General features: G+C 36.8%; 5 protein-coding genes across 6 annotated transcripts; 3 read left to right on the top strand and 2 right to left on the bottom strand.

Annotated features, from left to right (window-relative positions):
- Nucleotides 1-4,443: 4,443 nt before the first annotated feature.
- Nucleotides 4,444-7,452, top strand: LOC147289346 (DNA primase). Its single transcript, XM_086238084.1, is given in 11 exon segments — nt 4,444-4,658; nt 4,907-5,040; nt 5,273-5,445; nt 5,550-5,696; nt 5,807-5,858; nt 5,981-6,155; nt 6,306-6,388; nt 6,546-6,758; nt 6,880-6,999; nt 7,186-7,293; nt 7,295-7,452. Coding segments are annotated over 11 exon segments (1,281 nt in total). The 5' UTR covers nt 4,444-4,600; the 3' UTR covers nt 7,313-7,452.
- A 1,710-nt stretch (nt 7,453-9,162) lies between these two features.
- LOC147289345 (NAD(P)-binding Rossmann-fold superfamily protein) lies at nt 9,163-10,448 on the top strand. Its single transcript, XM_086234682.1, has one exon. The coding sequence runs from the start codon at nt 9,274-9,276 to the stop codon at nt 10,273-10,275; it is 1,002 nt and encodes a 333-aa protein (XP_086090808.1). The 5' UTR covers nt 9,163-9,273; the 3' UTR covers nt 10,276-10,448.
- An 82-nt stretch (nt 10,449-10,530) lies between these two features.
- On the bottom strand, nt 10,531-14,364 carry LOC147289344 (uncharacterized protein At3g49140-like). Its single transcript, XM_086234680.1, has 11 exons — nt 14,188-14,364; nt 13,942-14,029; nt 13,533-13,755; nt 13,209-13,311; nt 13,042-13,109; nt 12,754-12,912; nt 12,538-12,669; nt 11,928-12,269; nt 11,184-11,336; nt 10,904-10,999; nt 10,531-10,819 (listed from the first exon to the last, which is right to left on the bottom strand). Exons 1-11 carry the CDS (start codon nt 14,255-14,257, stop codon nt 10,730-10,732), a joined length of 1,524 nt encoding a protein of 507 aa, XP_086090806.1. The 5' UTR covers nt 14,258-14,364; the 3' UTR covers nt 10,531-10,729.
- Nucleotides 14,365-14,514: 150 nt separating this feature from the next.
- EMB1417 (Pentatricopeptide repeat (PPR) superfamily protein) lies at nt 14,515-16,611 on the top strand. The gene is made up of 5 exons (XM_086234681.1): nt 14,515-14,745; nt 14,900-14,998; nt 15,095-15,238; nt 15,321-15,533; nt 15,878-16,611. The coding sequence occupies exons 1-5, from the start codon at nt 14,662-14,664 to the stop codon at nt 16,259-16,261; spliced, it is 924 nt and encodes a 307-aa protein (XP_086090807.1). The 5' UTR covers nt 14,515-14,661; the 3' UTR covers nt 16,262-16,611.
- A 231-nt stretch (nt 16,612-16,842) lies between these two features.
- LOC147289342 (dnaJ protein ERDJ2A-like) lies at nt 16,843-22,387 on the bottom strand. 2 transcript variants are annotated; one of them, XM_086234678.1, is made up of 11 exons: nt 22,251-22,387; nt 21,253-21,480; nt 21,033-21,128; nt 20,723-20,843; nt 20,489-20,595; nt 20,185-20,402; nt 19,597-19,774; nt 19,381-19,500; nt 18,438-18,524; nt 18,040-18,264; nt 16,843-17,878 (listed from the first exon to the last, which is right to left on the bottom strand). In XM_086234678.1, the coding sequence occupies exons 2-11, from the start codon at nt 21,436-21,438 to the stop codon at nt 17,048-17,050; spliced, it is 2,169 nt and encodes a 722-aa protein (XP_086090804.1). In that variant the 5' UTR covers nt 21,439-21,480; nt 22,251-22,387; the 3' UTR covers nt 16,843-17,047. The 2 variants fall into 2 exon arrangements, with proteins under 2 accessions (XP_086090804.1, XP_086090805.1); XM_086234679.1 differs by having other exon boundaries at nt 18,154-18,264.
- Between the last annotated feature and the right edge of the window lie 350 nt (nt 22,388-22,737).

Below are 22,737 nucleotides of genomic sequence, written 5' to 3'. Positions count from 1 at the left end.
TTCGATGTATTTCAAATTTTACCTAGTGACATTCCAAGTCATGCTTTGACGCTTCTCACGTCATACCCTAGAGTTTCTCAAGTCATTCCTTAAAGCATGCCAAGTCGTTCCTTTAGAACTTCAGTTCGTATCTCGAGATATTTTAAATGTTTATACACTTGGTATATTTTAAATTATACCTAATGACATTCCAAGTCATATTTTGACTCTTTCCAAGTCATACCCTAGAGTTTCTCAAGTTGTTTCTTAAGACATCTCAAGTCGTTCCTTAGGGCATTCAAAGTTGTTTGCTGAAAATTTCAGTTCGTTGCTCGAGGTATTTAAAATGTTTATACCCTTGATACATGTCAAATTGTACCTAATAACATTTCAAGTCATCTTTTGAGGCTTCCCAGGTCTTACCTTAAAGTTTCTCAAGTTGTTCATAAGGCATCTCAAGTCGTTCCTTAGAACATCCCAAGTCGTTCCTTTAGAATTTTAGTTTGTACCTCGAGATATTTTAAATGTTTATAGCCTTGGTGCATTTTAAATTGTACCTAGTGACATTCCAAGTCATATTTTGATGCTTTCCAAGTCATATACTAGAGTTTCACAAATCGTTCCTTAGGGCATCTTAAGTCGTTCATTTAGAATTTCATTTTGTACCTCAAGGTATTTTAAATGTTTATAGCCTTGGTGCATTTCAAATTGTACCTAGTGACATTCCAAGTCATACCCTATAGTTTCTCAAGTCGTTCTTTAGGGCATCCAAAGTTGTTCGCTGAAAATTTCAATTCATTGCTCGAGGTATCTTAAATGTTTATACTCTTGCTGCATTTCAAATTGTACCTATTGACATTGCGAATCATGTTTTGACGCTTCCAAGTCATACTTTAAAGTTTCTCAAGTCGTTCTTAGGGCATCTTCAGTCGTTCCTAAGGGCATCTCAAGTCGTTTATTGAAAATTTCATTTCGTAACTCAAAAGATTTTAAATGTTTATACCCTTGCTGAATTTCAAATTGTACCTAATGACATTACAAGTCATGTTTTGACGCTTCCCAAGTCATACCATCTAGTTTCTAAAGTCGTTCCTTAGCCTATCTTTAGTCGTTCATTAGGACATCTCAAGTCGTTTGTTGAAAATTGCAGTTCGTAGCTTGAAGTATTTTAAATGTTTACACCCTTGGTGCATTTCAAATTATACCTAGTGATATTTCAAGTCATGTTTTGATGCTTCCTAAGTCATACACTAGAGTTTTCAAGTCGTTTCTTAAGGCATCTCAAGTCATTACTTAAGGCATCCCAAGTCGTTCCTTGAGAATCTTAGTTCGTACCTCGAGAGATTTTAAATGTTTATACCGTTAGTGCATTTCAAATTTTACCTAGTGACATTTCAAGTCATATTTTGACGCTTCTCAAGTCATGCCCTAGAGTTTCTCAAGTCGTTCTTTAGGGCATCTCAAGTCGTTCTTTGAAAACTTTAATCCGCACCTCGAGGTATTTTAAATGTTTTTATATCCTTGGTGCATTTCAAATTATACTTAGTGACATTCTAAGTCATATTTTGACACTTTCCAAGTCTTACATTAGAGTTTCTCAAGTCGTTTCTTAAAGCATTTCCAGTCGTTCCTTAGGGCATCCCGATTCGTTCGTTGAAAATTTCAATTCGTAACTCGAGAGATTTTAAATGTTTATACCTTTTGTGAATTTCAAATTGTACCTAGTGACATTCCAAGTCATGATTTGACGCTTCTTAAGTTATACCCTGGAGTTTCTCAAGTCGTTCCTTAAGGCATCTTAAATCGTTTTTTAATGCATTATAAGTCGTTTTTTGAGAATTTCAATTTGTAGCTCGAGATATTTTAAATGTTTATACCCTTGGTGCATTTCAAATTGTACCTAGCGACATTTCAAGTCATGTGTTGACGCTTCTTAAGTCATACTTTAGAGTTTCTCAAGTCGTTCCTTAGATCATCTTAAGTCGTTCCTAAAAACATCCCAAGTAGTTCCTTTCAAATTTCAGTTTGTACCTCGAGGTATTTTAAATGTTTATAGCTTTGGTGCATTTCAAATTGTATCTAGTGACATTTTACCCTACAGTTTTTCAAGTCGTTCCTTAGGGTATCCAAAGTCGTTCGCTGAAAATTTCAGTTCGTTGCTCGAGATATTTTAAATGTTTATACCTTTGGTGCATTTTAAATTGTACCTAGTGACATTTCAAGTCATGTTTTGACGCTTCCAAAGTCATACCTTAGAGTTTCTCAAGTCGTTCGTAAGGCATCTACAGTTGTTCCTTTGGGTATCCCAAGTCGTTCGTTGAAAATTTTAGTTCGTAACTCGAGAGATTTTAAATGTTTATAAACTTGCTGAATTTTAAATTTTACCTAATGACATTCAAAGTCATGTTTTAATACTTCCCACGTCATATCTTAAAATTTCTCAAGTCGTTCTTCAGCCCATCTTCAGTTGTTCATTTGGGCATATCCTAAGTCGTTGGTTGAAAATTACAATTCGTAACTCGAGGTATTTTAAATGTTTATACCCTTGGTGTATTTCAAATTATACTTAGTGACATTTCAAGTCATGTGTTGACGCTTCTCGAGTCAAACCTTAGAACATTCTAAGTCGTTCCTTTAAAATTTCAGTTTGTATCACGAGGTATTTTAAATATTTTATAGCATTGGTGCACTTCAAATTTTACCTAGTGACATTCCAAGTCATGTTTTGATGCTTCCCAAGTCATACCCTAAAGTTTCTCAAGTCGTTCTTTAATAATTTTTGTTCGTACCTCGAGAGATTTTAAATGTTTATACCTTAGTGTATTTCAAATTTTACCTAGTGACATTTCAAGTCATGTTTTGATGTTTCCCAAATCATACCCTAGAGTTTCTCAAGTCGTTCTTTAAGAATTTTTGTTCGTATCTCGAGAGATTTTAAATGTTTATACCTTAGTGCATTTCAAATTTTACCCAGTGACATTTCAAGTCATGTTTTGACGCTTTCCAAGTCATTCCTTAGGGCATCTCAAGTCGTTTCTTAGAACATCCCAAGTAGTTCTTTTAGAATTTCAGTTTGTATATCAAGGTATTTTAAATGTTTATGGCTTTGGTGCATTTCAAATTGTATATACTGACATTCCAAGTCATGTTTTGACGCTTCTCAAGTCATACCCTACAGTTTCTCAAGTCGTTCCTTAAGAAATCTCAAGTCGTTCCTTATGGTATCCAAAGTCGTTCGCTGAAAATTTCAATTCGTTGCTCGAGGTATTTTAAATGTTTATACTCTTGATACATTTAAAATTATACCTAGTGACATTGCAAGTCATGTTTTAACACTTCTTAAGTCATACCTTAGAGTTTCACAAGTCGTTCTGAGGGCATCTCCAGTCGTTCCTTTTGGCATCCCAAGTCGTTCGTTGAAAATTTCAGTTTGTAACTTGAGGGATTTTAAATGTTTATACCCTTGTTGAATTTCAAATTTTATCTAATAACATTCTAAGTCATGTTTTGACGCATCCCAAGTCATATCCAAAAGTTTCTCAAGTCGTTCTTTAGCCCATCTTCAGTCGTTCATTTGGGCATCTGAAGTCGTTGGTTGAAAATTGCATTTCGTAGCTCGAGGTATTTTAAATGTTTATACCCTTGGTGTATTTCAAATTGTACCTAGTGACATTCCAAGTCATGTGTTGACGCTTCTCAAGTCATACCTTAGAACATTCCAATTCTTTTCTTTAGAATTTCAGTTCGTATCACGAGGTATTTTAAATATTTTATAGCTTTGATGCATTTCAAATTTTACCTAGTGACATTCTAAGTCATGTTTTGATACTTCCCAAGCCATACTCTAGAGTTTCTCAAGTCGTTCTTTAATAATTTTTGTTCGTACCTCGAAAGAGTTTAAATGTTTATATATTAGTGCATTTCAAATTTTACCTAGTGACATTGCAAGTCATATTTTAACGTTTTTTAAGTCATACTTTGGAGTTTCTCAAGTCGTTTAGGGCATTCCAAGTCGTTCGTTGAGAATTTTAGTTTGTAACTCGTGTGATTTTAAATGTTTATACTTTTGGTGTATTTCAAATTGTAAATAGTAACATTTCAAATCATGTTTTGACGCTTCTCAAATTATATTGTATAATTTTTCAAGTCATTCCTGATGACATCTCAAATTGTTGTTTAACGCATTCCAAATCTTTCTTTAAGAATTTAAATTGAATAATAAGGTGACTCATCAAACCTTATAAAAATAAAATAATTTACCGTAACATCAATGAAAATGAGTTTAAATTAGAAATGAAAAGCCCTTGGATTTTACCCATGACTCCCTTGGATTTACGCAAAGTCATGTATACCCAAAAGTCAAAACAAACAAAATGACCTAAAATTACAAATGTTACTTTCTTGTTACGGTATACTAGAGAGTAGAGACTAGATGCTTGTCCACTAATTTATTCTAATCAAAATTTCTCCTTGACCGTTTTACACTCCCTCCGAAAATTCAATTTCCCGCTCATCTAAGAAAGTGCAGTACAGCAATGTATGTATGACCAAAATAGAAATTAAAAAGGAAAAACGAAGCGAAAGAGAATCAATTCAAGGTAGTGACTGAGCAGTGACGATCATGAATGACGATGTTGATCGCTTGTTCGAGTGCTTCAAGTGCGGCATCTCTCCTCCTCGTAAGCTCTCTCATCTCCTTCTCCGTCCTGTTTGGTTACTGAGAATACAAAAGGAAAAACAAACAAATCAGAAAGGGTTTAGCGAATCTTAGGCGCGTTAATCAAATTAACAATATGTTTCAGTTGGTTGGTGCTTGTGTTCTTGAAAGAAGCAAAGTTAGGGTTTTGAATTGTCCAATGCTTGTCTGATAATGTTTTGTTGGTTTTGAATTTTGATTTTGCAAATTCATTATTTTCTTGTGTTTCAGAATCTGCTTTGAGAGAAAGAAAGAGAAGCAAAATCAAATTGAAGCAAAGGAGTAAAGCCCAGCAAGTCTCTTCTCCAGGATCAGCAGAGCAAAGACAGAACAATGCTTCAGACATACAACTTTCTGCGGACAAGGTATTTGATCAGAGGAAAAAGAAAATTGTTGCATTCACTCATAATGGTTTTCACTTTTCTGTTCAACTAACTTGAAGAATTAATGTTATAGTTAACTTGAATAGTTTTACTTCTTAGTATGTCCTTTCACTGAACTTGTCAGTTGATGATTGCACTTTGATTTTTGTTCTACTGCTTTGGTTGATGATTGCACTTTGAGTTTTGTTATATATATATATCATTATTCCTTCAGGGTGGTTCCACAGCAGCTAAAGCAAGCAACTTTAGCTGTGGGAAGCAGATTTCTCCAGTTGTATTCTATGGGTCTCCACATGGTGTGCCTCCAAAAAAACCATCACGGTTGTTGTTGCGAGTGTTACGTGAAATCCGTGTTGATCTCACTGCACAAAAAAGATTGACCTCAAGGTATTCTGTAATTCTTCCTCCACCTTTTCCTGCTTCAAGAGATTGTTCTTCTCTTATTGTACACTTTTACAACGTGACATGACGCTTGTTTTTTGTTTGGTTAGGAAAGAAGTATGGGCTACATTTCCAAGGCAGGATGAAGCAATGCAGTTTGCCAAAAGGCATGAGAATGTTCATGTTTTTAGTTATCAAGATCACTATAGTGGACAAAGAAGGTTCCTCGTTTCAACTTATGACGATTTTTGGAGAAGGTTGCCTTTTCTTTTTATGTGTTCTTTTGTTTATGGTTATACTTGATCACTGTCTGAGGTGTTCTATTCTTGATGTATGTGTACTGCCATTTTTGTATCTTTTACTTCAGGTACAAGAATATGAATTCCAAGTACCGTCACCATTATGAAGTGATTCAGGAGGTGACAATTTATCTTTCTTTTCTTTAATAGAAATAGCAAAACAAGAATATGAGTACCATGTACAACAAAATTGGGTGCTTTTCTACGCTGTGGTTCCTAAAGTCTGAAAGCATTGCTTTCAGGGTTTACCATGCCACCTTTACTTTGACTTGGAGTTCAATATGAGAGATAATGCAGACAGAAATGGCGATGAAATGGTTGATCTCTTGATATCAGTCGTTTTTGAAGCTTTACTTGAAAAGTATTCTATTCAAGGGAACAAGGAATGGATATTGGAGCTTGATTCCTCTACTGAAGGTACTGTGCACAATTATCCCTCCTTCTGATCTGGGTATGGGTTTTAATTTTCCATTTACAACATAATGCGTGTTATGTATATAGCATATAAATTCATTAAGAGTTTGGGTTTTGAAATTGATCGTTACTTCTGATTATACCTGTATGCAGCAAAGTTCTCTCGTCATTTAATCATTCGCATACAAAAGACTGCTTTTAAGGACAACTCACACGTAGGTGCATTTGTCACTGAGGTATGTGTCGCTGCATTTTTCACCAAGTAAGAAGTAATTACATACAGCCTCTTATCTTTGTGATGAACAGAAATCTGCTTCATTTACTACAATTATTCCTTTTTCTTTTCCTTGTAGAAATATCAACTATTGTCACTATATGATGACATATTATCAGATATGCTCACGGATTTCAAGTGCAAAGGAGAGGGATGGAAGATTTGGAAAATTGTTTGTTAGAAAAGATTCAAGCTCTATTGACTCCCCCAGTCAACTATTTGTGGACACTGCTGTATATACCAGAAATCGCTGCTTTCGTTTGGCTCTATCATCTAAGGCAGGGAAGAATTCAGTGCTTCTACCTACTGGGCGTTACAAAGCTAGGGACAGGGTATTTCACTCTTCTGATTTATAATATCTGCAACCTGGCCTTTGTTAGTTGTGTTTTGATATTTAGTGCTGCTTCTTTGACTATAGTATAAGGTTATGATCAAAGTTATGTTGTCCAACAGCAGTGTGAGGAGGAGATGTTCATGGCATCCTTGATCTGCAATTTGGATGTTGATTGTGAGAAGCTTCTAGTCTGCAAAACGGACCTTGATTGTATCAAGACCTTGCATTTTAATACAGAGGTAATATAGATTTGGAACTGCCCCATACTTTTTGGTTTGATGCTTACAGATAGGAGATAGCAAACTTGTTGACATCCTGCTTAGTTTGAGGGTCAAACTATTGGTATTCTTAGAGCATTCTTCTACCTTCCGTATTGACAATAGGTCATTTTTAAGTTTAACTACATCAATTCTTTCTTAATGCAGGTAAACCGTAGTTTTGGAAAAAGTTATAGTTGGCCTCAAGAATTTGCATTGAGTGATTGCACAAGTGATACTTCAACAACATACTTCCTGGGGAAATCTCCATTCCCAGCTTTGGATGCATTTGTAGAATCTATTGCTACCATTGGAAATGTATCAGGTGGTACCATGTAGCCTGTATCAGAAATGTTTCTTCTTTTTCAGTTGTCACTTGGTAAATAACTTGCTGCAATTCTAGGTAAAATTCGTAGCTGGTTTTGGTTCTCAGAGTTTGGACTCATGGTCTACAGCATGTCAAGAAACCGATACTGTGAGCGAATTGGCCGACAACATAAAAGCAATAATGGTAAATCTTATATGTTGTTGCATATACTCTGTGTGTGTGTGTGTCTGCATGTATGCATGGAAGTTTTTTCGGAATACATTTCAGCTGCATTTTGTCTGACATCTCCCCCTTCCACACTCTTATATGTAAGACAAACAAGCTAATATGCATAATCATTCTATTGGTTAGTGATATACATTGCTGACCTCAGAAGCGCTGTTTATTATCAGAAATGCCATGATCCGGACTGCAGAGGTGTGGGAAAATTTAATCTTCTGTGTACTCATCTTTGTTTTAATCTTCTAAGATTTAATCAATAAGTGACCACTTTTAACTTGCATATTGATGGCACCAGGTTATCGTTCTCCCTCACGTCCAATTCCATGGGACTTCATCCCTGAGATGGTGCATGAATATCAAAATGATCACGAATGTCTTCTTAATGATGACAAGAGCATGACAAGCAGTTTAATTACAGATTCATGGTGGCTTGAAGCCATAAGAGTTGCAGAAGAAGTTGAAAATAAGCAGAATTCATTAGAGCTCGGCAATATGGTGGGACTTCATTTTCTCTACATACATCCAAGTTTTACTATTGGCATTTTTTTTCTGTTTAATTATTTTGGCTCAATGACTGAGCCACACAATCCAAAACTAGGACACGAAAGACCTTCTATTTTCAGTCTGCCATCATATTTCATCATTGTCTTTTTACTGAACTGGCTATAGGACCTTGATTTCCTTGTCATTCATTTATGCATTGAATTTATAGTCAGAATTAGAACCTCTCACCACCCTTTATAATGCTGTGTTTGTATTACTGCTACTGTATAAATGCATCCAATCTTTACTCTTTTTCTTGAAATCTGATTTGCTCCATCTTCCAAAAATAGGAAAGCATCGATCCAGAAGATGAAAACTGGTGGATGGCTGTGGAAAAGACTGCATCCAAAGCTGAAATACAATGCCAAAGTAGATGATTCGTTCAAATAAAAAGCCGGTTCTGCATCATTCTTCTGTTGAAGAGAAAAGCAACAGTTTTTACATCTATGGCCCTGCTGTTCAAAATGCAGTAATAGGATTCTGGGATTCAGTTATCTTATTATGAAGCAACACGATGCGTCATTGAGAAAGACATTTCTGCAAGTTTAGAGATTAGCTTTCCCAGATAACAATTTGTGGACCAACTTGGGACTCTGAACAGGACAATATCATTCCTGTATTATTTATATCATTCTTTGGTTTAGTCCTTGTTTGTACCAAACTTTGGCATACAAGAGTCAAGAACCAATAAATGGACGAGTTACTATTTTCTTCTTTTTCTCATCAACCAAACAGAAACGCAATATTGTTTGCTGTTAGCAAATACAAGACGTCATAGAAGCCACGAATGTATTTTCATATCCCTAGAAAAACACACGAGAGCTCATGGATTCACTAATAGTCTGCAATCATATTAGCACGGCAAATCAAGATATTCAAATTCCAAATATGATTTTGACCAAAAAGAAAAAAAATTCTAAATTTGATAAGGTCAATAGGTCCCACACATGCCGCATGTTCCAAGCCAACACTGCCACGTCATAGAAATATTTCCTTTGTTGTTTTTAGTCAGAGTCACAAATATTTCTATCGAGCTAATAATAATCAAACAAAATAAGCTATGCAAGTCTTGGTCCACTACCTATACGGCTATACCCTCAATCCCTCATCAGTCCTCTCTTTCTTGCCAGTTTTTCTCACACCAAAACCTCCCAAACTCATCAATGGCTTCTGCATCATCCATACCATTCCCAATCTTCATCAACACTGAGTCTTTACACTCTATCCTCTCTCACCATAATCTAATAAACCATTTCCAATCTTCCCTTCCCACAATTTCAACTTCTGTATGCACCCCAATCCGCCAAAGCTACGCCGTTTCACCCACTTCTTCTCTCCTCCTCATGCCCTCTTGGTCCTCCTCCCCTTCTCTTCCCTACTTAGGCGTCAAACTCGTGACCTACTTCCCACAAAACTCCACGCTAAACTTACCCGGAGTGCACGCAAGTTACGTGTTCTTCAGCTCCACAACTGGGCAAACCTTGGCTTCCATGGACGGCACCGCACTGACCCTTTACAAAACCTCTTGCGTTTCGGGCTTAGCTTCAAGGGTTTTGTCCAAAAACGACAGCCAAGTCCTGGTGATGGTCGGTGCAGGTGCTCTGGCGCCACACTTGATCAGAGCCCATCTCGTGGCGAGACCCAGTTTGAAGAAAGTGGTCATATGGAACCGTACGGTGGAAAAGGCAAGAAATTTGGCCGAGAAAATGAAGAAAGAGAGCGTGGGATTTGATGGGGTTGGGTTTGAGAGCAATGGGTGTTTGGATGAGGTGGTTGGGATGGGAGACATTGTGAGCTGCGCGACCAATTCGGAGGTGGCTCTTGTGAAGGGTTCGAAGCTGAAACTTGGGGCTCATTTGGACTTGGTTGGGTCTTTCAAGCATTCGATGAAGGAGTGTGATGATGAGGCCATAAAGAGAGGGAGAGTGTTTGTGGATAATGAGGCTGCGATGGCGGAGGCTGGGGAGTTGGTGGGTGCGTTTGAGAGAGGAGTGATTCACAAGGCAGATGTTTGTGGGACTTTGGTGGAATTGATCAAAGGAGAGAGGGTTGGGAGAACAAGTTGTGAGGAGATTACTGTGTTCAAATCTGTTGGATCTGCTGCTATGGATTTTCTTACGGCACAATTGGTTTATGAAACTTATATGAAGCAACAAAATCAGTAGTGTGGAATGTGGATTGTAGCAGATTTTGATTGAATTATATGATCACTTCTTTTTCAATAATGCTGATTTGCAATCATAATCGCACAAATCAAGTTATGTTTGTTGTGTATGTGAAGTTGTAAACTGTGCTCTCTTTTCAATTCCTGAATAAAATGCTTGTTAATTTGGTACAACTCATGCATATTCTAGTTGATGGACATTGCAATGAGCAGCAAGAAGAGCAAGTACAAAGACAATGCATATGGTCGAGTCAAAAAGCTTAGAAACAATGAATTTCCATAAATCATTAATTTCAATTAAATAATACACATTACACGACCTGGTGGACTGTGAATGAAATTTTTGGGCCCCCTTCTCACCTGTTATATCCAAATCTCTTCCAAAGAGGCACAAGGAAGAAACCACCGCTAGAATGAAACCAGAATATGACACACTGACAAATTTGATAGCGTTACTAAGTTTGTTTCACTTTTTGTGGCTTGTGCTGCATCCTTGGGAATAATAGATCATTAAGTTGTCTCTCAGCACTGTACTCAGAAGTGGCCTGAAAAGACATCGACTCAAAATACAGAATGAAAAATATAACAATAGAAGATTGGACCTTATGGCTTAAGAATAATTGGCATACCCGTGTATTAAGGGCAAACCGCAAGGTCTGGACTTGTGTTCCAGAACAAACCCTTAAGTCAAATCCAAGGGAATCTACACTAATAAGTACTGCCTCCTGCAATTAAAATTTCACAAAGACTAATTATTACAAGACTACAACATTTGGTGATAGATTTCCCAAGATTATGATAGTAATACAAAATAAAACTTGGAAGGTTGGTGTTAAACATGATTTCATATATTACAGCAGTCAGCCCTTTTACTTTGGAAACTTGATTTACCAGGTTCAATTATGTTACCTCCACTTGAATACCCTTTAGTCTCCAACAGAGGGACTTGAGAGCTTGTGTGGTCTTTTCTCCACCAGCTTTCAGACGAGATATAATTTTTGCTGCCGAGTGTGCAATTGCATCAGGTTGAGCTTTTGTGAAGTCTTCTATTTCAACATCAGTCTGGAGAATTAGAGCAAAAAATTGATTTTATTCTGATGAAAGCTTAAAAGATGATAGGTCCGGAATGCGCACACACTGACACATTAATAATAAATAACCATTAACACAGTAATGATAGTTCACCTTTAACAAATAGGATTTAATCTTACAACCAAAGATATCATGGCCACACACTGTTCCGGCCCATTTAGTTGCTCCAATAACATAGTATGCCTCATACTAACTAGTTCATATAGGGGAGTAAAACATGCAAGCCAACTGAAACTTTAAACATTCAGTGTATGAAACGTGGACCTAGACCTGACTTTAGTTTAGGGTATAACGTTGAAACTCTTTTAACGATCAATATGTTTCAACTAAAGTTACTTATTTCATAAAGGAGCTAACAAATGTGTGTGTCAAAATTTGAGGAAATAACTAATTGTCTCTGTCGTTAATAAGAACTACACAACAAAACCAGTAACCAGGAACAGAAATAAGGCATAACAGTCCACACATCAAAGATTAATTCTTAAATCAAAATTGACCAGCATTCACTTAAAATAGCAAAACACGCCTAAAATCATGACACACACACACACACACACACACCTGATTTCCATGTGTTGGAAACAGCTGAATCTTAACCATTTCCAGTTTGTAAAATGTAGTTCCATTTTTTGGTATGTCATCCTTCCCATTCTCCCCTTCCTCATCCCTGATTGGACTATCCTTGGAGAATCCTGATTCATGGCCATTAATCCTATCAGGTTCTTCTAAATCATCTTCTACAATTCTCCCAACTTGATTTACGTCATCATTACTGGACTGATGATGAGACAGGTGCTTTTGGATGACAGAATGTTCTTCAATATAAGCAGGTCTTAAAAGGCCCTGAATAGCCAAACTAGCTGGAGCCTGCTCAGCCCAGTCTATAGGATCATCTGAAGCAACCTAAAATTAAAACAGGGAAACAGAAATATGAAAAAGGAATAAACATGAAAAGTTTATCAAAGAACATGACCTAGGACAACATTGCAACTAGATACTTCAAATAAAAAAAAGGTGCTACAAATAGGCAAATGAAAAGCACACAATTTATATACTTCATTTAAGATATAATAAGAAATAATGGGATTTCATGTCATGGCATCTTGAATTCTCAAGAGTACTTCTACAATACTCCATATGGCTGAGTCAGAAATTTGCAGTGGGCAATTACCTCGGCCAGCTTCTTGGCAAAATACATTGGGTGAGAATAACGCATAGTCTCCAGTTTTGCCCAGTCTCCAAGATTCGAGTCAGAATCATCCTCACCATCCTCATCTTCATCTTCAAGAACAGCAACCCAATCCTAAACAAAAGTCTATCAAATCATTAGCAATGTGTGACAACTACATCCATGCACCAGATTTCTAGAAACAAAAAAACAACAGACCGAATCATAGTCACCATCTTCATCATCATCATCCTCCTCCTCATCATTGTCATCTTCAACATCACTATCTTCATCTTCAATCTCATCAATTCCAAAATCAATTTCTGGTAAGTCCATCTCACTGATCATTTCCATAGTATCTAAGCCAATAATAACTTGCTGCATCATATAATAAAACACAAAAGGCCATAAGAATAACTCTAGAGCAAAAAAGGGTTGTTAGAAGCCATTGCTACAGCTTATTATAAGTAACCATATTCTTGTAATGTGCTTATGAAAACTGCATACCACATAGTTATTTTCTGAAGTTAGGGATTGGAAAGTGTCTTCACTGTCCTTCACCTGAAAGTATATATCTGTAACATGCTAGAGCAGATTAAAACTCCACTAAAAATAAATAAATATAAGGTTGCCAAGTCCATTGTAGGAGGAGAAACTCATATACTTCGACTTACTTCCATGTTCATCGGTTACATAAGGCAATTCTGGACAGATAATATTTTCATGAAGCTCGTCATCCACCAAACTTGAAAACATGAGCGTTGCTTTGCTGTTAACCTGAAGCCAAAACACTATGGAAACATTAACTATGCAGAACTTTGATATAGAATGAGCAGCATAATGCAGAACTACCAGAGCACCACATCTAACGATTGAATTGGATGCAACTACATGAATAAATACTTTCATATAAATACCATAACCATATTATAATGCAATAATTCAAACGTTGTTAGAACATGACTTCGACTTGTCAGCAAGCTAAAACAATGTACTACCTCAATAAGGGTCCTAGCAGTTTCTGCAGCTGTAAGTCTAGCAGCTCCAATGTTCTCTAATGTTGACTCCGCAATGTCCTCAAACGGATGGTATTGTGGCCTCCCATTCTGCTTTTTAGGCTCCGAAGCCGAACCTAAATGCTCCGTGGATGCTCGAATCCTATTCTTGATAAAATTGCTCCTTTTTGCAACTGAACCATTCTTTGATCGTTGAAGTCTACTCCTGTATATAAGTCTTAGCATTTCTCCAACTCTTTATTTTATGCATACATATCATCTGACAATAAATAATAGTATTCGAATTTGTAGCAAATTTTCAAATTTTCAAAACCGTGAATAAAATTCACGGTTTTGGTTTATTCAGCAGAAAAAGCTCGACTGCGAAACTCAAAGTAGTTAGCTAGCGTACCACGGCACGCCGAAACCACCGGAAAGGCGGCAAGAGGTGACGTGTACGGCTCCGGTCACGTCCTCTGAGCTCCACGTTGGACGATAAGCTACAACAGCAGAAGAAATTATAATATAAAATACTGTTTGGCAACTAAGAAAACGCAGGAAAGTGTGAATAGAAGTCAGAAAGCCCAAAGCAGCTTAAGCTTTTTGGCTTAGCTGAGCTGTTGAAGTAAGGCGGGAAGGAAGAAGAGGGAGTAGTTACAAGTCATGGAGGTGGAGGAGCAGAGACCGGCGTTGAATCGTACGGCCATGGCTGATTCAATCATCATCATCGTCGTTTTCTTGTTTTCTCGTCTGAGATGCACAAAATATCTCTCTCTCTTGAAGAGGATGAGGTGCTGTTTGGCTTCAAGTGGCTGGGATTCCCTACGGTCAGGAATGACGAAAATGTCTACAGCCGGGAGATATTGACCGACTCATCGAGTGGTCCAAGTCTAGTTTCGTAATTAGCTTCTCTTCTGCAGCTAAAACGCACCGCTTTTGGTCCAGCCACTGAAATACAATTAATTAATTTCCCCTCCCCTGTTTGACTAGATAGAAAATCAAAATCAAAATCATAAATAAGATTTGGGAGAGAAAGAGAGAGACACTCTCTGCTCTGGTCTCAGCCTCTCTCTCTCTCTCTCTGCATAAACTTGCGCTGAGCTGAAGTTTTAATTTTAAATGCTTTTTGAGTATGCTTACCTTGACATACTCACTTCCGGTCTTTTCTCGGCGACTGGAATTTATCAAAATTTCCCACAGTAGAAGCAGTGTAGTGGTAAAGCTTTGGAAAGAAAAAAAAAAAGAGCTATCCATTTTTGCAATTTGCATATTTTTTGAAATTATACAAGCTACTTCTGAAAGATAAATCACTTTCTTCTTAAATTATACAACTTTATCTCTTTGTTTCTCATTTTCATTACTTTTTTCAGGTATGTGCTGCAAAAGGTCCAAGACCCAGATACCCCAGAGTCTGGAAAACCAATAAGAAGATTGGGACCATTTCTAAATCAGCCAAGCTTGTTGAGTGTGTAAGATTTTTTTTTTTTTTATTGTTCTTTTTCTGCTCCCTTTCCAATGTTTGTGCTTAGTCTTGAAATTTAATTTTTGTTTCTTTTCTTTTGTAGATTAAGGGATTGTCAAATGTCAAAGAGGAAGTTTATGGGGCTCTTGATTCTTTCATTGCTTGGGAATTGGAATTCCCTTTGATTACAGTGAAGAAGGCATTGAAAACCCTTGAGAATCAAAAAGATTGGAAGAGGATAATTCAGGTTTTTTATCCTTCTTTCTATGCTTAACATCATGAATGGTTCCTAATAGTTAAATCTCAGAAATCATATGTGGGGTTTGTAGGTAGCAAAATGGATGCTAAGCAAAGGTCAGGGAAGAACAACAGGGACCTATTTCACACTATTAAATGCTTTCGCAGAGGATGGGAGGCTTGAAGAAGCTGAAGAGCTTTGGAACAAGTTATTCTCACAGTACTTGGAAAGCATGCCTCGCATTTTCTTTGAGAAAATGATTTCTATTTACTATCAGAAGGGCATGCATGACAAGATGTTTGAGGTATTATAATCATACCACATTCTTGTTTAGTTGTTAGTTTGTTACTATCTCTTCCAAGGTTCCACTGTACACTTATTTTAGTCTATAAGATAATTCTTTGCAAAGTATGATTCATGGAACAATATATCATTCAAGTATAAATTAGGAACATATCAATGCAATCATGATTTGCACCAATAAATCTGAAATTCCTGCAAATTGTAAGGATTTTGATTGTGAAATGAATTCATTCTCATTTTCCTTGAGGCTAAATGTCATTGTACTTTGCAAACTTTGTATACTGGATCCTTTGTGTTCCATGCATCAGGGAGTTTTAACTTCTCGGAAAATTTCTCCTGTTGTAGACATTTGCGGACATGGAGGAGCTTGGGGTCCGACCAAATGCTTCGATTGTTACCAAGGTTGGAAATGTCTTTCAGGAGCTAGGTATGATGGACAAGTACAAAAAGTTGAAGAAGAAATATCCACCAACAAGATGGGAATACCGTTACATCAAGGGAAAACGTATTAGAATTCGAGCGAGTTATCAAGACAACAATTTGAGTGGTGCTGACAAAACACTAAGGGAGGAGGTGGGAACAGTCCATAGCTCACATGAATTGTTAGAAGCTGAATCAGATTCAAATGAACACATTGTTGAAGCTGAGAACCAGACCTCAAATGATTCACTCGAGGAAGCTGAAACAAGTTCAGATGAACTCAGTGTTGAATCTAAAATCTCTTCTTGACTAGACAGATATATCAGAGGCTTATGATGTTTTACTTATTATCCCTAACCTCATTGCTCACCTTTATGGGATGGTTGTTTGGTGAGAAAGGTGTTCAAGGCGAAAGGAACTCAGCTTTTTTCTTTTTGACATGGGGCCTGAAAGATATTCAATATGCGATGGTGGGATTTAAAACATTGTGTCGTCAGGGAGAAATAGTTGGGTAGAACTTGTTTCTCTGAGCTTCGTGGTTGGTTGCAACCATAAAAGCCAAAAAGAAGCTGTGTTGATGGTTGTGAGGTGTACGGAAGAGATCAAATTGTTAGTACAGAAAGTGGTATAATGATATAAATTAACAATCTTTGGTCTAATTAGGGAAATTTAATTACAAATCTTTGTTGAGTAATATCACAATTGATCCAGTGGATCAAGAAAATAATCATATAACATAACGTTGCCAAAGATAGTCCATTCTCAATGTATTAATTGTTCTCGATTATTTTCATTTGATGGATGGTCTACCTTGCAAATTTGAGTTTATTAATTCAAATTCCACTCTGATTTCCATTGCTTATTAGTAAATTTTGTTCCAAGAAAAGACGTTAATCATCAAAAGGTCTAAAAATCTTTAATAACTGAACCGGCTGAAATGGGTTTGAAACCCACGTGTTTAGTATCAAAACTAATAAGATCTGCAAAATCAAAGATGGGCACATGGTAACGACCGTGTTGGTTGTATCAACTCTTTCACCAAATATAGGATAAATGAAGAAACAAAGTAAACGTCTAAATAAAATTTTAGTTGATTTAGTCTTCCTCTGAACCTGAACCTTCTGAGCCTGAGCCTCGTTGATGCGCAGTGCCATTTGCAGCAGGGCCTTTCTTTTGTGGGTCGTGTTGTTCATCCGCCTCATCTTCGCTGTACTCACTCTCATAATCGTCATATTCCTCATCTTCATTCTCTTCCTCCTCATCAACCCCATCCTCAGCAATTGGTCCCTCTTCTGCCACAAAACCACGGGTACCAGCCCGGGTACGCTTCAAAACTTTTACCTTCAAGTTTGTCTTCTTATCACAACCAATCCAAGAGTCACATAAGCAGTAACAGGTCAAATTGTAATTCCCTTCAGCTGGGGCCGGTAATTTGCCTGTTACCAGTCTAGACCCACTCTTCACCTTCTCAACTGCTTCTTTGACAGCAGCACTAGTCTCCTTCATATTTGCTCCTGAACCCTCCATTGTCTCCTCAATTGCCTTGGAAGCAGCAGTGATAGCTGCAGCTTCATCCATGAAATTTACCTTCTGCCAAAACCAAACATTATTGGAGACACTGTCTGCAAGCAAAAACCAGAAATTTTCTTCCTTGTGAAACGGGAAGTATGGGGCATGGGGAAGGGCGCCAATCAGGCCGTTAGCGCGTTTTAGTGTCACCCAAGCATGAACAGTGACAATGTCACCCTCTTGTATACCCTCTTCACCTTCAGTCTCACATTTAACATCAATTGATATGGAAGGCATCGTTTCCAATACCAATTCAACATCTTGTACTTCAGTGGACGAGAATCCAGCTGTTTGAGAAAGTAGCTCGGCACGATCTTGCAAGGACATGTCCTGAAGCTCCTGAAACACTCTCAGCTTCTACAAATAAAAGAAGAAAATAATTAAAGCTAATGTCAAAAAATAAAAACCCAGCTGAGGAAAAGAGAGGGCAGCAAAAAGTGAAAGAAATAAATATGATTAATAATCAATTTGTGCAGATTTTCTGCTTATTCAGTCTCAAAATGAGGGATTCATAGAACCTTTTTAGTTATAAATATTACTAGTGGCAATACAGCGCTACCACCTGCAGCTGTGCAAGGGACAAGATTAAACAGTTGTATTCCATCATGACTTGGTCCAAAATAAGACTGTACCTTGCGGGCTATCTTTTTTATAACAGCCTCACTAAAATGTGGCAGCTGCAGAAAGGGGGCAATGCCTTCACTAGATCCTCCAGTAGCCTTCCTTGCACTAAGAGGAACAGCCTGCATTATTGGACACCAACATAACAAGAATCCAAAACTTAGTACAGATTCGTAGAAGGTACAGATGATGAATGACAAATCTTAAATATTGCAAATTTTAAACGAAAAAGAGGAAGTAACATGATCAGTATATTTGTGAGATCTACATGCTTTAGTGGATCATAGACCATCACCTGAATGATACACTGAGAAAGTTCAACGACCCCAATTGCAGGCCTCAGCCATCCCTGCCCCTGAGCATTGCGTGGCATAACTGCCATCTATATAGAGAGTAAAGCATTAGTAAAACTAGCACAATCTGGCTTCCAAATTTGGTAGATATGTCAGGAAGAATGGTAGCACAACAGTACATGAGAAGAAACTTTAATTTTTTTTTTTTTTTTTGCCACTGAGAAGAATCTTTAATTTAATCAAGTCATTCCAGAGATAGCAACCAATGAAGCACCACTTGAAACAAAATAATATAAAACACCACTTAAATAAAGTAGAAGTTGGCTAAACTTGATGACTAAATAGGTCCTGCACTCTACCTGCACTAAAATAAACTCATATAGTTCTTGGTATAAGCACCCAAAATTTGGTGTATCTGGCATATTTTCTTCACTCATTTTATATAATCATCTATATCCTTTTGGCCTTAAAAAAAGAAACCAAAAAAAAGCAGCATCTATATACATATATATATATAATGGTTAAAGCACAGGACTAGAGGTCTTGAGATAATATAAAATATATATATATATCCTTCTATCACCTTCAATCCTACACAATGATGAACAAGGAGCATCTATATATCCTGCTCTTTTTTCCTTTTCTTGTTGGAATACCCTAATGATCTGAAATTCCTACACAATGATGAACAAGGAGCTGCCTTCAAATGATGAAAAGCATTATATTCTGGTATAGCAAGTCCAGAGCAGCGTCCTACCAACTTCTGTACCCCCTTTTAAATCCCTTTGTTAAATGCTTAAGTACAGTATTGGGGAGCAACAACAAATCTATTCACAAATATGAGGAAACAATGTAGGCTTGAGGAAAGTCTGCAATTATTAAGCAGCATAAGCACTTATTTCAGAGGCTGCTAATAGAATGTTAGACATGAAATGTTGAGATCACCTTCATCAATTCTTCAAGGAGACGAGGGGCAAGTTCCAGAACACGTCTGAAATCACCTTGCAGAGATGGAGATAAAGATGCTGACTCACGAGTTAACTGTGCTTGAATCAACAATTCTGTCTGCATAGAAAGTAGCATAAAGGTAAGCATAGACAATTTTCAAAGATCAGGACACACTTTTCCAGTAATAATGCCCTGTCTTGCAGCACAAACTACCTTTACAAGGGCTGGATGCTGCTTCCAAAACTTTGACTGCTCTTGCTTGATGTTCTTAAGGTCCAGATTTAGCTCACTCCTGACTAGCATAAAAAGCTTCTGAAGGGGTTCATTGTCAGTTCTACGAACTGGAATTTCCGTATATTCAGCAGCCTTTATGAAGACATCCATTACTTTGCTGTATAATCAGGTTATCTCATAAGATCAATGAAGTTATAACAGAGACTACGGGTCCATTAAAATATGAAATAAACAAGAATATGTACAGGTAAGAGAAACTTTAACTCTTATTTTGGTTTGGTTGGGAGAAGAAGGTATACCTAACTTATTTTTAAACATACAGAAAATTACCCCCAGTGTTTTGATTATGTTATTATTCAACGTCAGTAATTTAACTGAAACTTCAAACTTGCAAGTAGCAACCAGCAAATAATAATGTAGAAAAGCTAACTTCTACAATTCCGGCACTGAAAGTACCCTAATTCATTCCTATTAAAAGAAAGTACCCTAACTGATTACTATTGGAAGACTTACTATATTAGGTGAACAGAATTAATAGTGAACATACATTTTAAATAAATTGAGTACCTGGGAGCCAGAGAAGGTTTCATAAAGTAATAGTAAGTGGACAACGTATGATGCATGACATAATTGCCAGTATATTTCGCCGACCTTGAAAGATATACGACAGCTATCACCAATGGCAAGAGAATACAAATACCAACAATCCAGAGTAAGAGTATTCCACCAGATGCCCCATCGATGTCTAGCAGGAATTGAGGAAGAGCTATGCCCATTTGAAACCCCTATTGAAGTAAAGAATCACCTTCAGTTTCAAAACATGACTAATTCTACTTCATATCTGTTTTCATAGAAAAGAATTGCACATTACCTGCCTGCCATCTGGATGGCCGTATTTTTCAAAATTCTCACGAGATATTGGATCTGTCAGAGCCTGATAAGCCTTCGATATGAAATCCACAAAATACGTGTTGGCCTCTAGAAAAGGGGAAAAAATTAACAGTTAATGTATACATATTACACAGAAAAGGCCCCCCATCTTTCCCATTATTTTGAAGGTCAGATGAGAATCATGCATAAACTGGAAAACTAAAACACCTTCAACCTGGATCTGGATTTTTATCAGGATGGTATTGTATAGAGAGTCTCCTATACGCCTTCTTTATTTCTGAATCTGAAGCTCCAGGTTCCAGTCCAAGAATACTGAATGGCTCGAAAACTTGAATCTGAGTGAATTCAAAAAATAAAAATGAAAAAATCTCCCAAATGAAATTCAACATCAACCATTCAAAGCACAATGATACAACATTAGAAATCTAATACCAATTAACTAAACCGAAGTAGCATGGAAATGTAAAACATGGACAGGAAGACCATAGATAATCACATCCCTCAAATTCAATTAAAATGTTTACCTCACGGCTCATATTTTTTATGTAATAAATCAGGACTATCATGATGACCCAAAGCAGTATTAATGTCAAGTTACTCCATGTTGAGAAGTTTGAAATCTGCAAAAAGGCAATCATAATCACATATATTTAGACCATAGTTAGATGGTTTGAAACCAATGGTGTAATTTTGTGTGCAATGAATAAATAAAGATTTGATTTAAACAACAATGAAGGAACCCACCCGCTTAAATATTGATTTGCGGTACTTTCCCGAACGAGAGCACTCAGAGCACTGGCAGTGGATGCTCTTTGTTTTCTTTGATGCAGCACGACATAACTTCGATATTGTATAAGGCACTAGAGGAAGTGCCATTATTGTTAAAATGAAAATTGGGAACAGTGCGCTATTTTCTTCTGAAGCAGCCATGGCGACCTTCTGGCTACAACTACTTGTATATAGATATTATGCCTGCAGAGTTGACTTTGGTCAGAACCAATCAGTGCACTGACCGTCTCAGAAGGAAGAGCTTTAAACAAAGTGACATCATTAAGCAGAGTATGTACAATACGATTTAAATCTGAATTCCAAAACACCTCCAATGCAATGGCATAAAACGACTACACTAGAAATAATTCATGATTATAACTCTAAAAACAACATTGCATGAGTAGTTTCATTTCCTTAACAAAATTAAAAAATAAAATAAAATCACAATTAGGCCATTAAAAGACCAGGCAGGAACTTGAGCCTAAGGCCTATCTAATCTATCCCACCTCTTTATAAATGAAGCCAAGAAGACCCACAATTTCAAAAACATATATACATGTGTATATATAGCAATCGAAGCTGGATTATTCAACCAAATTATGAAATAAATAACAATAACACAGCGGCCTCGCGATTGTGAAGTTGATCAAGTCCAGTGACTATACTCAAGGAAGGTAGTGAACTCAGTAAAGCCAATTCAAACTGATAGCTTATAGGCCTAAATACAACCAAAAATTGGAGTACCAAAGCTCCAACAATATATACAAATCAATTCAAAACCCACCAGGATGAATATTTCAAATTAAAAACAAGTATAGAAATAGCTATACATATTGAAACGCATGCATACCAATTCACGCACACAAATAAAAACAGCTTATTATTAGCTCATCCAGAGTTTGATCAAAATTCATAGAAATGAATTTCCAGTTTAACATCTTGAAATAAGAAATTGAAAAAATATATATTGCCTGGAAAAGGAAAAATCAGAGGCGCGATCTGATTCTGAGGCACTCTGTCCGTACGATGGCGCGCCTACAGATGCACACAGAGAGACTAGAAAGGGGTAAGCGTTTTCAGATGGGAGAGGAGCTTGCTTGGATTTTATTTGCCATTTGGGATCCAAATTAGGCCTAATCCTTCAGCAGCTTTGCTTCCTCTCTAATGGGCCTAGCCTAAGCCCAATTTAAGCACATAGTCCTAGCAGTCCAACAATCTGTTATGGGTAAAAAGGGAAAAAACATTTTTAGTACTTGTGTTTTATTTCGAAAACAAATTTGACTCCTACGGTTTCAAATTTTCAAAATTGGTTTATGTGTTTTGTGTTTTATGTTTTTTGTAATACGAGGATAATTTTAACAAACTCAAAACTTTAATTTTTGTTTAAAAATCAAATTAAAGATTACATACATAATTTTTTGTCATTTTTATTCGAGAAAAAATTAATAAAATTTAGTG

This window comes from Dryas octopetala, chromosome 3 (genome assembly GCF_963921425.1).
Source record: "Dryas octopetala chromosome 3, drDryOcto1.1, whole genome shotgun sequence".
NCBI classification, from domain to species: domain Eukaryota; kingdom Viridiplantae; phylum Streptophyta; class Magnoliopsida; order Rosales; family Rosaceae; genus Dryas; species Dryas octopetala.
This window is presented reverse-complemented; position numbering and strand designations above follow the sequence as displayed.

Bases quoted from the DNA above. Each gene is read 5' to 3' on its own strand.
- LOC147289342 (XM_086234678.1), bottom strand. From the start codon at position 21,438: ATGGCTGCTTCAGAAGAAAATAGCGCACTGTTCCCAATTTTCATTTTA. The intron at 20,403-20,488 runs GTAATGTGCAAT...TTACTTCAATAG, and splicing joins GCCATCCAGATGGCAGGCAG to GGGTTTCAAATGGGCATAGC. The intron at 18,265-18,437 runs GTGATGGTCTAT...CCAATAATGCAG, and splicing joins TTTCTCAGTGTATCATTCAG to GCTGTTCCTCTTAGTGCAAG.
- EMB1417 (XM_086234681.1), top strand. From the start codon at position 14,662: ATGCTTACCTTGACATACTCACTTCCGGTCTTTTCTCGGCGACTGGAA. The intron at 15,239-15,320 runs GTTTTTTATCCT...TGGGGTTTGTAG, and splicing joins ATTGGAAGAGGATAATTCAG to GTAGCAAAATGGATGCTAAG. The intron at 15,534-15,877 runs GTATTATAATCA...CTCCTGTTGTAG, and splicing joins TGCATGACAAGATGTTTGAG to ACATTTGCGGACATGGAGGA.
- LOC147289344 (XM_086234680.1), bottom strand. From the start codon at position 14,257: ATGATGATGATTGAATCAGCCATGGCCGTACGATTCAACGCCGGTCTC. The intron at 12,913-13,041 runs GTATGCAGTTTT...TATATGATGCAG, and splicing joins CTTCAGAAAATAACTATGTG to CAAGTTATTATTGGCTTAGA. The intron at 11,337-11,927 runs GTGTGTGTGTGT...CTAATTCTCCAG, and splicing joins TTCCAACACATGGAAATCAG to ACTGATGTTGAAATAGAAGA.
- LOC147289345 (XM_086234682.1), top strand. From the start codon at position 9,274: ATGGCTTCTGCATCATCCATACCATTCCCAATCTTCATCAACACTGAG.